At 34.6% G+C, this 13,088-nt stretch overlaps 1 protein-coding gene across 1 annotated transcript; it reads right to left on the reverse strand.

The window, feature by feature from the left end:
* Positions 1-1,611: 1,611 nt before the first annotated feature.
* Positions 1,612-10,986, reverse strand: LOC133288870 (protein NRT1/ PTR FAMILY 4.5-like). The gene is made up of 6 exons (XM_061486692.1): positions 10,924-10,986; positions 6,581-6,713; positions 5,917-6,134; positions 3,423-3,866; positions 2,697-2,824; positions 1,612-2,491 (listed from the first exon to the last, which is right to left on the reverse strand). Exons 1-6 carry the CDS (start codon positions 10,984-10,986, stop codon positions 1,612-1,614), a joined length of 1,866 nt encoding a protein of 621 aa, XP_061342676.1.
* Between the last annotated feature and the right edge of the window lie 2,102 nt (positions 10,987-13,088).

Consider the following 13,088-nt stretch of genomic DNA (forward strand, 5'->3'; position numbering starts at 1 on the left):
ACCTAACCTATATTAGGTCAGACTTGACTTATTACAAATAGTCAAACAGAACAGACCTAGACTTTTAAAAAAATTATTTAGAAAGCAAGTCATAAGTTTTTTTATATATGCATGTCGGACCTATAAACATACAAGTCGACCTATATCATATTATTTATTTTAAATAAAATTATTATTTTAATCATTTTGAATAATAAAGTACTATTATTTTAGTTATTTTTTTAATTATTGAATGTTTAATAGGTTTAAACAGGCTAAAAGTCATATGCCAAAATTTTTATTTTTTAAATATAGGTCATACTAGACTTGTAATTTGGGCCTATACAAGCTAACAATTCATGTTAGGCCTAAGGTTTTTTACATAAACAGGTCTATTTAAGCCAAAGTCTAACCTAACTTAGACTATTTACACCTCTATATTCCGGGGAGTACATAGTTATATATTAAAGTTATATTTTTTCTTTCTCTTCAGCAATTGCCGGCTGACGTGGAAAGTGAAAAAAAGTACAACATTAATATTATAAGGGAAAAATGTTTCTGCAGTTAATGCAGATAAGTTATTTTTTTTTCCCAAAACGACGTCGTTTTGGTATTGAAATCTTAAAAAATTATGAATATAAAGACTATTATAACCCTGGAATAAATTAAAATTACAAAAATATCATGATTTCCGCCCCAAAACGACGTCGTATTGGCTTACTACAGATAAGTTATCTGCAGTAACTGCAGAAAAAACGAACCCATATTATAATTATGTATTCTCCGCCTCCCCGGAGTACATAATTATAAAAGAGGGTAAAATGATATAACTTAAGTCATTTAAAAGGACAAAACATTTTCCTTTTTTAAAAAAGAAAAAAATTGTGTATTATGGTTAATTGAAAATTGAGTTTTCCATTAAATATTTATTTAGAAATTGAGTGTATTAAACTAAGCTAATTATTGACGATTAAGTAATCTTTTATTTTAATTCAAGATATTTTGTTTAAAATTTTCATGATTGTGAGTTTTTCGATATAAAGTGTGAAATCGGAACAACAATATGTAATTAGTGTCTGATTGGGAGGTTTTGTTTTTTTTAGTTTTTCTTCTTCGTACAAGTTAAACCAAACATGTTTTTATAAAAAATTTTATAATAAAAAGAGCTTTTTAATAATAATAAAAAAAAGTCAAAAGCCAAAAGATTTTAGTAGGAATTTGTTTAAGTTTTATCAGTTTTTTTTTTTTGAAATATGTATTTTTTTTTAAATAAATAGCTTTTAAATAATTTTTAAAGTAAAAATTTTATTTTTATTTTAATAACTCTCTTTTTCAACTAAGTAACTCTTAACTTAAAAAAAAATGTCAAACAATCACTTAATCTCAAAGCACCCAAACATAATATCTTTCTCATATCATAATTGATATGGTGAGCAACGCCTACGAGGATGAATATAAAGATGAAAGAAGGGTGAATTTTAATTTTAAAATCAAAATTAAAATTACACATGAATTCTGAATTTCTTTGAGACAACAACCTCCAAATTATGAAGAAAAGAAATGACCATATCTCCAATTTGCCATACACAAGTCTACGTTAGAGCAATAATACCTTTTTTTCCTTTCCTATATTCACTCCTTTGACTTGCCATTAGGGACTACTCTAGGGCCCTTAGCCCGGTACTTGTACCTCTTTGAAACAAACAAATAGATACAAAAGTTAATCGAGCTCACAATGGAAAGGAACAAATAGAACAGGTTTAGATGGTTTCTGTTAATATTGTTCCCTGCTAACCAACCCCCACTTTTAGTAATATGCTTGGTGGCACCATTCACGCTCTTTACCATTATGGTACTTAGAAAATACCCAAGTCCCATAGAGCTCCAAAGGAAGGAGGTTGATGTAGATTTAAGCCCTTTGGGCAACTCTGAATAGAAAAACTGCAGCAGCCCCACATAGCTAAACATGTCAGCTATGCCAAACATGAAGTACTGAAAAGAAAGCCAAAATATGCTTATGGGCAATGGTTGAGATACTGGTGAAGCATCAAGCATGTTGTTTTCTCTAGCCACTCCTTTCCTTTTTACCTCTATAATTGAAGCCACAGCCATGGATATGGAAGTAAGTATTAGACCAACTCCTATGCGCTGCAAGTGGGTAACCCCAGTAGGGATACCAGTGATTTTTCGCAGAACAGGCACAAAATAGCGATCATAGAGAGGAACAACAATGATTAAGAACATAATTGGGATGATTGGGAGGGATGCAGGTGGGATCTTAAAATGCTTGTTGAAGCTTTGGTCCATGGTGTAGCCCTGTTGGATTGAAAAAGTTTGTAGCTGAGCTAGGCAAAGTGTTGATACAATTGAGCAGCAGAATATTGGGAAAATGTTAAGAATGATTTTGGCATTTTCAACTTGGGTAACCCTGCAAAGTTTCCATGGGTTTTGAACTTCTGGTTTATCAAATTGGTCATCAGATTTTATTCGGATGGCTGCTCTATCCAAGAACCTGCGAAAGAGAGCTTCAGTTTAGAACAAATTACCCTAGAATTTGGGAGATATTTTATAATGTTAGCAGAGGTGAAACTTTTACTTAAGAAACATCAATCTGAGACCTTTTACTTTAACCTTGTATCAGTTTTACTAATGAGTTATGAGTTATAACCAACTGAAATACGATTATGTGTGTGTTTTAGATACGAGTGAAATTGAACCTGAAAATGTCTCTATGAGGTAGAAACTCTGTTTCTACAGCAGCTTCCTTATCCTGTTCAATCTCATAAAGATCTATTGGATTTTCAGGAAGAGGATGATTTCTATTACGGATTGCAGCAACATAGACCTGGAAAATACATGAGAAAAAATTAAAACAAATAGCTTGATCAATGCTTCCTCAAAATCCTCAACTATTTCAAACTTCGTAAGATTCAATTCATTTCAAATTCAGAGTGAAACCCTTCATATTGTTCTTCAAGCTTAAAAAATATAAAACTACATAAAAGTTGTTTCCTTTATGTGTTCAATGCTTGCCCCATTCCTTTTCTTTTCCCCTTTTACCAAGTCCACGAGACCTCATATATAACTTTAAAAAAGTTATTTTCCCTATAAATAGGACATCATATATATGTCATGCCATAATGATAAGAATTGGATTGGTAACAATCACTTTTATAAGCACTAGAATTTAATTTGAGTCAAAATCTCTGCTACTTAGTTAAACATATGGAGTTTCCTAATATTTTTAGGGGAACGATCTGTTTACAGTTTTTTTTTATAAATTTTTGCAAATTATATTATGTAATCTCTGAAGTACATAGTGTAACTTAGTCTACTTTCGAGAGAGTACATAGTGTAATTTGTAAACAAAAAATTTGTAAATATAACCATTCCTATATTTTTATCTGTATAATAAATAACGAGGCTTTCAAAAGTGTAAATACCTGTATGATCTCAACGTAACCATTTGTTCCTTGAGCAACATGAATTCTGTATAGTGGTAATCCTGAGGCTAAGATTATTATACCTAAAAATATAGATACGGTGCCAATCCCAAAACCCCAATCCCATCCTTTGTTGTCTTGTATCCACACAATGAACGTTAAACTCACTGCACGACCCATGGAAACAGCTACTAAGAGACTGTTAAAGAAACTTGACATATTCATTGCTTCTTTAGGGTCTGTTTCATCAAACTGATCAGCACCATGTGATGGCAATGCAGTTTTGACTCCTGCACTACCAAAGGCCAACGAGTATAGGCCAATTAAGAGAAAAGCTTCCGGGCCTCCACTCAGTTTTTCACAATGAACAGTTATATCAAAGATGTTGCAAATGGGTGGCTTAAGGACACGAAAGTGTGCTTGTGCTGTAAGTAATGCAAGTCCCTGCAACACAATTAATTTGACAACAACCTCGTGAATTTGTATTCAATAAGTCACACTAGAAAATAAATTTAAGTTAGATTTCTTTAGAAAAAAATAATTTCTCTCCTATTTGATCTATATAATGATATAACGTCGAGGGATTCAATTCAAGTCCTAGTTAGTTTAGAGCTAGGACAAAGAAACTCAAGGAAACAACCAGTGAACTGATTTTATTTATTTTTTAACTTATATTTATCTTTAAGTATTTTTTTCATTTTAAAAGTTTTAAATTAGTTTAGAATTAACCTATAAAAAGATATTTGAAAATCTTAATATAGAAAAATTGAATATTTTATTATTTTGATGACTATAACTGAGAATGAGGTTTCTCTTAATTATCATTCCTAACTTTCCATTTATATCTTTTTTAGACGTTATCGACATCACTATTTCCATTGAGTTCCTCATTTTGAATTTGGATCAGCCCCGAATTTGCACGAGTTTAAGGCCTATTTTGGGCTTTCGTCGTTTCTAATTTGGGCAGGTCTTATATATATATTCCCTTTCAGTACTATAGGGTTCGTATTTATAATCCAATTGATCCATGTTATGTTTATTTGGGGGCAAACTTGAATGTTTACCAAGCTTCATATCAAATACTTAAATTTCACTGTTTAATATATATTTTTTTTTTTATAACAACTGTTTAATATTTTTAAACATATGTATGAGATGAAGCTCTAGAACATTAACTCTTTTGAGTTTCTTATATTTTTATGAAATCAATTATTTTTATAGACATCTAAGTTTCCAAGGTATACTACTTGTCAAAATCAAAACAAACACATGGCATTGTACTTATATCCTTATGTTAAAATTTAAATAATCTGAAAGCTTATATAATTTAAATGACGTAAGGATCAATCCTTATGTACAACCAACGATCATTGGCGAATATATAATTAAATATTAGGTTTTAGTTGAGGGGCGCAATGATCCCTAGAATTTTAAATGGTTGATGTTCTTTTGTTGTAAATTGCAAGGTGTTTTATTCTGTGCGGCTGTGTAAAACAACTCCATCGTATACAATAAGAAGTCTTAAAGATGTCAGATGCATGGCATCCTTCCTTCCTTAGAAAAATAAAAAAGGTTTGTTCTCAATTTTGAACACGGAATTGTTTTTTTTTTTTTACAAAAAAAAAAAAAAATACTCTTTTTTCTTTTTTGCTATGATCGATCTTTAACTCTTGTCCATTAATTGTTGGAAAAAAAATACCATACCTGTTTGGAATTTATGTTGCACACGAATAAGAGATAAGATGTTGTTATTATCAATTAGTGTTACTATCAATATCATTATCAATTTGTTTCAACATTATATCGATTATGTTTGTTGAGATATATAAAATCATTAATATAGCCTCATCCAACAGTTTAAGCTTTTGAGTTGAATTGGTTCTTTACATGGTATCAGAGCCTCGGTGTACCGGGTTGAATTGGGCTGTGCATTGTCATGTGAGGGAGCGTGTTGAGAAATATAAAACCATTAAACAACTTAAGCTTTTGGGTATATTTATTTTCACCTTTGTATGGTTATGATTCTTCATATTTAATGTGAAAAACATTAAATATGAGAAATTGAGGAATCATAACCATACATGAGTGAAAATAAATATAAAATATTAAATATAGGGAGAAGAAAAAAGGTTTTTAGAAAGTTAAATCAGAGCGTAAAAATAAATATAAAGTATTAAATATAGGGAGAAGAAAGAAGATTTTAAGAAAGTTAAGTCAGAGCCAAGATTTTTAAAAAGTTAAATCAGAGACGTTGGATCAATATAATCGATTTAACGGTGAAACAATATGTTAATGACATTAGTAGTAACAATATCCTATCTCCACAAATAATATGCAAATTTACATCTGATCACAACTATGTTCGGTGTAACTCACAAACACACACCCATGCAGTTGTGGCAGATTTGAGTTTTAAAGTGTAGTGTACTCTTTATTAATAGCACTAGTTTTACCAACTTCAATCTGATATTGGGAGGTAATTTTGGGAGCTTACCACGAACATGATGCACCCAGAAATTAAACCGGTTTTGTATCTGCCAATCCATGCGTCAGCAAGTACAGCAGCAAAAATGGAGAGTATGTAGGTGACACCCAAGTAGTTGGTGAGCATATTGGCTGCATCTGCTAGATCATAATGCATTATCCCATTGAAGTATGGCACCGAGTTCACAGCTAATGAGAAAGTTGCTAAGTTCTCAAAACCAATCATCGCTGCAACCAAACCCAAATAAAAGTCACCACATTATTGACTACCAAACAATCTGCACCGACAATTCTATTTTTCACTTATTATGGGATACTAAACTGATCCCCAAAAGAAAAATAGAAAAGAAGGAAGAAGTAAACATTTTTCTTGCTTTTGAGTAGTACAGGGTCGCTTTTTTTAGTATTTTTAGAAAAAAAGTTATACTCACAAAACTTCCGGAAATTATTTTTTCTAAAATATTAAAATTATTTTTTTTTCTTTTTTTTACGTCAACACAAAACTTCCGAAAAAAAAAAAAAAAGTTTTATGACTACGTACTCTTAGAAGTACATAATTTTTTTTCTACCAACATAAAAATATGATTTTCCACCTTAACTTTGGTTCATCTTTCTTGTCACTACTAACAAAGAAAAGGTCCATAATCTTATTCGTACTAAGTTAGTATTATTACTTAGTATGAGCCAAGAAGCTTTTGTCCCCCCATATTTGAATTTGAGAGCGCTTCTTCCTTTCCAATCCACTTTATTTCCATCAACCAGCTGAAGCTCTGCTTCCACCTTCTCATCAACAACCGCAGAATTTTCCTGCATGGACAAAAATTAAAAAAATAATAATAAATAAGCAGCAAGAAAGTCAAAAGGGGTTAGGAAGATACATGGTTGCGTGAAAAACAAAGAAAAATAAATACCATGGCTCTGCAGATCACTTTTGAGTTGCCAATTCAAATGAAAGAACAGAACCGGCCAAAATACAATAGCAGCAGGGAAGTGGAACACCGATGTCTTTCTATATATACATTTATTTCAACTTAAGACAAGACAAATGATGCATGGATGCGTGATAGACTGTTTTATTTGGACAGAATATATACGAGTTAAGGTGTGCAAATTTCGATTCGGGTTTTATACTAAATCAGAACCGGAAAATTGGTTCAGTGGGCAAACCGAATCATTTTAAAAAGTGGTTCAATTTGCTTTGATATTAGCCGGTTTCTGAGTGCTAGTGAATGGTTTTTGGTTTGTGTCTCTCCAACCTTCCCACAATTGCGAATTTTAGTATTCAAAACCACTACGGGGCAGGTCAATTTCCTAAGATATAGTTGGTCGCCAGGCCCGGCAAAACGGACGAGTTTTACAACCTACCTAACCTTTTTTTTTTTTTTTTTTTTTTTTTAGAAAAGTGTTTATCCTTTTAAGTGACATAACTTATACCCTTTCGCTCTCACGAAGGGGTGGGACTCACATCTTAATTTTTTTTGTCAACTTTTTCTCCTCCTTTATCCATATCTTTCTCTCTCTTAAAATGACACAACTCTATATCGTTTAAAATGACACACACTTTACTCCTTATTTTTTTAATGCAAGACAGGATTGCCCATAGGGTCAACCCGCCCGCTATCAAATAAGGCAGAGCGTGTACAGAACCTTGGAATACACACTAGTTGCCCACACAATCAATGTGGGACTATATATCTCAACACGCTCCCTCACGCAAGAGCCTTTTGAGCTAGAAGCGTGGAATTGCACAGGCCCAATTTTTGGTTTACCTTTTTGTGCTTTTTATTTTAATTCCATTTGAAAGTGGGGGGCCGTGAGAATCGAACTTGTGATCTTATATACCATGTTAAAGAACCACTTCAACCCAAAACCTTAAGGTGTTGGGTGAGGATCGAACTCGTGATCTCATGGTCACTGGAGCTCTGATACCATGCAAAGATCCTCACCCAACACCTTAAGGTTTTGGGTTGAAGTGGTTCTTTAACATGGTATCAGAGCTTGAGTGACTATAAGGTCACAAGTTCGATTCTAACGGCCCCCACTTTCAAGTGGAATTAAAATAAAAAACACAAAAAGGTAAACCAAAAAATTGGGCCTGTACAATATCCACGCTTCAAGCCCAATGTGCTCTCGTGTGAGGGGGCGTGTTGAGATATATAGTCCCACATTGATTGTGTGGACAACTAATGTGTCCTTTATAAGGCCTTGGACACTCTCACCTTTTGAGCTAGCTTTTGAGGTGGTATATCCCAAGGTCATTTAACATGGTATCAGAGCTTCAGTGACCATAAGGTCACGAGTTCGATCCTCGTCGTCTCCACTTGTGAAATTAAATAAAAAAGCACAAAAAATTGGGCCTATCCACACTTCAAACCCAAAAGACTCTTGTGTGAGGGGGTGTGTTAGAGAATATAATATAAATCATTAAAAAGATCATCACCCAACACCTTAAGGTTTTGGGTTGAAGTGGTTCTTTAACAAGGTAGATCAAATTTTTTAACCTACTTTCAAAAAGAGGGCCGAGCTGATTGATTTATTTTTTATAGGATTAATGGCAGAGTGAATTACCTACTTTGCCACTTCCAGAGAAAATGATTTGGATTTTAAATTTGTTCAGAAAAATATCTTGCGGTTCAATTTGGTTGATTTATTTTTTTTTCATACTTTTATGGTTCATTTTGATTTGGACGGCTGGTTGGGTTTCAAAAAAATAATTCAGTTTTTAAATTAATTTGAAAAAAATAATTAAATTCTTGAATAATAAAAATAGGGAAATCATGCTTTCATATTGTATGAGATTAATCTTTCATGTTATACTCACATAAGAAAATGTGTCTTTTCTTTTCTTTTCTTTTAAGAGGGGGGATATTTTTACTATCAAAAAATTTACCACCAACTCACTACTTCTATAATCACAATTGGATCAAAAAGAGAAAATATTGTAAAGTTTTTGAAAAGAAAAAAAATATTGATCTAATGATAATTATGAAAGTAGTGAGTTGGTAGTAAATTTTTTTGATAATAAGAATATATCTCATCTTTTTTTAAATTGATGAACTCACTTTATTTGTCTCTCAACATACTATATAAGAGAAGTAATCTCCACTAAAATAATTAATTCTTATAGTACAATTTTAACCGATTCACAGTTCACTCGAATTCGATTTATTTGATTTTTTCTTTTCACATCCTACGTTGTTGGTTGCTAGCAGACTGTATTCCATGCGACTTATTCAACTTTACACGGGAAGATTTCAAGGATGCAGTCTATCTGTCAAACAATAATCAATGCGGGTATCACTTGGCTATATCCAAAAGTTACATAATATTATCCTTAGTCAAATGTTCCATTAGAATTAAATTAAAACTGCCACAGCCTTAATCTGTATTAAATGTCATGACAGTTTTGTTTAGATGATATCTAAAAATTTGTCGCGGAAACAATATTCAACCTGGGGATATGCCCATGACTAAATGCCTAACCATAATATGGAATACGTATCTTCATTGTTGGCTCCGAACATTTGGCTGGCGTGGGGCCCGGTGACTTGTCGGTGGAAGTTATTGTTGCAAGTCCGTGTCTCCTCTGACTCTAGTGTGGCTCCTCTCTTACCTTATAAATGGAGGGAAGAGAACGTGGGTTGTGGTTTTGGTTCCACGTAGACATGCAGGGATGCTTACTTGGCTGTGTGCAGTGGGGTTATGTTGCCATTTGTTTTTTTTTTTTTTTTAAGTTAACTCAATCTTAATTATTTTTTTGAGGCGAGTTGGCTTTTTTTAATATTCGCACAAACTTCGATCTTTAAAGCAGCTATGAAACTTATTCGGAGTGCGGAATGGGATAGGGATGAAAATATTTAAACTCCTTCCAAAAGTAATATTTGAGAATTAAACCGTAGCCCTTTTCTTTCTACTTACAGAACTTCCTTATTACTACCAACAAAGCTATCACCATTTAATAGTATGTTGCATTTGTTAGGTTGTAGGAGTAGGAGCTGATAAACAATTAGTAATGTTCGAGTCAAAATTTTATTTTTTGATAAATTGATCGGTTGATAAATTATTCCGTTACTGTTACTCCGATTTGAGTAAGGGTGTTCGCGGTCTGGATTGGATCTGTTTTTGAAGTAAAAATCATCTAATTCAATCCCTTCGATTTAATCATGTAATCATCCATTCGGTTTGATTTGTTTTTCAAATCTGATCCAATCCAATTTTATTTGGTTTGGATTGGATCGATTTTCGGTTTTTTGAAAAGCCTAAGATTTGTATGATAACTATTGTGCAAATAACATATCTTTTGGTTTACCAAAAAAAAAACATATCTTTTGTATGTATCGACTTTGTAAAGTTTGTATGATGATTTTTGTGCAATCTAGAAGCATTGTACAACAAAAAATTAAATTATCATCTTTTACTTCCAATAAATTTTTTTTGATATGGTTGCCTGAGATACGAAGTAAGCCAAATTTTCATCCTATAGAGGAGTTGTTGTACAACAAGAACCTATATAACAAAAATATATTATGTATCTTACACACAAAAAAAGCATTACATAGATCAAGCACAACCTACTTTCTCCAACATGATGGGTTAATGGGTCTTGGATTTAGAATTTTGCTATATGATTTTTGGGCTATGATCGGGAAAATGTCCAAATAGGTAGATGGTAAGGTTGGGGACTCGTTGGATCGATTTGGATTGGATCAGTTTTCAGTTAATTCGGTTTTTTTTATTTTCGATTCAATCACCGCAGTTTGGATCGTGATAGAGACCCACTACCCGAAGAAGGAAACACAGACAGCCATAGTAGAAGAGAAGGAGAGACAGAGGAGATAGATGCGCATCAGATGATACAAGTGCCTGTTAGGAGGAGTGGTCGAGTTAAGGTCCCATCCAAATGGACCAACGATTACGTGCTTGAGACACGTGGATGACGAGTGGCAACAGGAGGCTGATTGCATACCACATGTGTCGGTTAAACATTGCTGAGGCTTTATTGTAACTGGGCCAGTACCTTAGCCCATTTAGTATAATTCCGTTTAGTTAATAGGGCCAAGCCATTTGGTCCAATTGTCATTTCTCTTTATCGTATAATAGGAAGTAGAAGTGTGAGAAGGAGGGTATTGAAAATCTGTAACAAACTTGTCTTCTCTCTCAACTTGCTATCTAGAGTAATCAGCAAACTCGAATTGCTGAGTTGTAATCGCAAATTTAATTCAGAATTTCTGTTACTTGTGAATCATTAGCTTGAGGCTAACAATTTGGTGCTTTCATTGAGAGGCAACTTCTGATCATCACTATGGCAGAGGGAACTCGCAGCTCTGTTAAGCAAACAGCCATTGACGAGTGCTTGAACCGATTAGCACATCATGACGATCAGTTCAATTCTCTTGGTAATCTGTTGAAGGAGATAAACGTGAAGTTAGCCTTAGTAGAGGCAAAGCTGGATCAGAACCAGAAAGGGAAAATCAAAGGAGAAAGTGCATCGCACGGAGGTTTGGGAGATCTCTTTGGAGCAAATGCATTCAAGTCAGTCAAGCTTACCATGCCACGATTTTTTGGAGGCAATCCGGAGCCATGGATCCACAAGATCCAGCAATTCTATGGGTTCCATACCCTCATTGACGTTGAGAAATTCACGCTCACTTCATTCCACATGGATGGATCTGCGGAGGAATGGTACCACTGGATGGATCGCAATGGGAGGTTGCGAACATGGGAACACTTCTTGGTAGCTATACGTGCCAGATTTGGACCTTCACGCTACCGTGATCTGAGGGGCGAGCTGGGACGTCTGACTCAGGGAGCAACAATGGCTGAGTATCAAACTCAGTTTGAACAATTGGCTAACCAGGTGATTGGAATCGACGATATCAGCCTTCAAAGCTACTTCGAATCTGGTCTCAGACCGGAAATACGCAAGGAGGTCCGTATGCATTTACCTGCAACGTTAGAACAAACCATTGACTTAGCCAAATTAATAGAAGACAAACTGAATGATAAAAGTACAGTGTGATCGTATTATAACAGAAACAACCTTGGTTCCAATCATGTTAATCAAACCGGAATATTACCCACGCCTCAAAAGGGTGCTGCTCTAGGACCAGTGCAAAAAAAAGAGAGTATACCTATCAAGCGGCTGTCATCAGCATAAATGGCTGACAGGAGGGAGAAGGGATTATGTTTTTACTGTGATGAGAAATACAACCGGAACCATATTTGTAAAGGGAAGATGTTCATTCTAGTGGTGCAGGATGAAGAGGGAGACACAGTAGAGATGGATGCGCATGAATTAGAACTGGAGCATGAGGTTTGCAATGAGAAAATAGGTGGAGATGATACTGTGAAGCCTGAGATCAGCTTGCATGCCATGGCTGGCCAACACTCCACTAGCACATTACGTGTGAAGGGCAGAATCAACAATGTTGCAGTACAAATATTAGTGGATGGAGGTTCGACCCATAACTTTATACAGGAGCGGTTGGTAAATTTTTTGGGCTTGGAAACCAAACCAACCCAGAAATTTCAAGTACTGGTAGGCAATGGAGAAGTTATGAACTGCTTATGGGTATGTGCAAAGATCCTTCTAGAAATACAAGGCCATGAGTTTTATCCTGACTTGTATGTGCTACCAATTCAAGGTGCTGAAGTTGTGTTGGGAGTACAGTGGCTATCGGTGTGGGGAGATGTAACTATCAACTATAAGCAACTAGTGATGAAGTTTGAGAAGGATGGCAGTGAAGTGGTAATTCAGGGAGAATCCAATTTGAGTTTGGAAGCAATTCAACTCAACCAATTACGTCGACTGACATCGTCCCATTCAGTTGCTTTCTTATATCAGCTCCAAACTATAGAGCACATCAGAGACGAATCCCACCCAGACCAACAAGAATTGGATGTACGGGTGCAACATGTCCTGCACGAGTTTTCTGCAATTTTTGAAAAGCCTTCAAGCTTGCCCCCTTTTCGAGAAGAGGACCATCGAATACACCTGGAACCTGCAACCACAGCAGTTAATGTCAGGCCATATCGGTACCCACATTTTCAAAAATCAGAGATAGAGAAAATGGTTAAAGAAATGTTAGAAACAGGGGTGATTCGTCACAGCCTTAGTCCATTTTCATCCCCGGTCCTATTAGTCAAGAAGAAGGACGGGACTTGGAGATTCTGTGTTGATTA

This window comes from Gastrolobium bilobum, unplaced genomic scaffold, assembly GCF_033153095.1.
Source record: "Gastrolobium bilobum isolate Gb01-03AN ecotype WA unplaced genomic scaffold, APGP_CSIRO_Gbil_v1 utg714, whole genome shotgun sequence".
Lineage (NCBI taxonomy): Eukaryota > Viridiplantae > Streptophyta > Magnoliopsida > Fabales > Fabaceae > Gastrolobium > Gastrolobium bilobum.

What these genes read in the sequence shown, in the direction of transcription:
- LOC133288870 (XM_061486692.1), bottom strand. Translation starts at nt 10,986, where the DNA reads ATGACAATTGGACCAAATGGCTTGGCCCTATTAACTAAACGGAATTAT. An exon ending in ATTATACTAAATGGGCTAAG is followed by an intron (nt 6,714 to 10,923) that starts GTACTGGCCCAG and finishes TTGTCCATGCAG; the next exon opens with GAAAATTCTGCGGTTGTTGA. An exon ending in GTTACGTTGAGATCATACAG is followed by an intron (nt 2,825 to 3,422) that starts GTATTTACACTT and finishes TGTATTTTCCAG; the next exon opens with GTCTATGTTGCTGCAATCCG.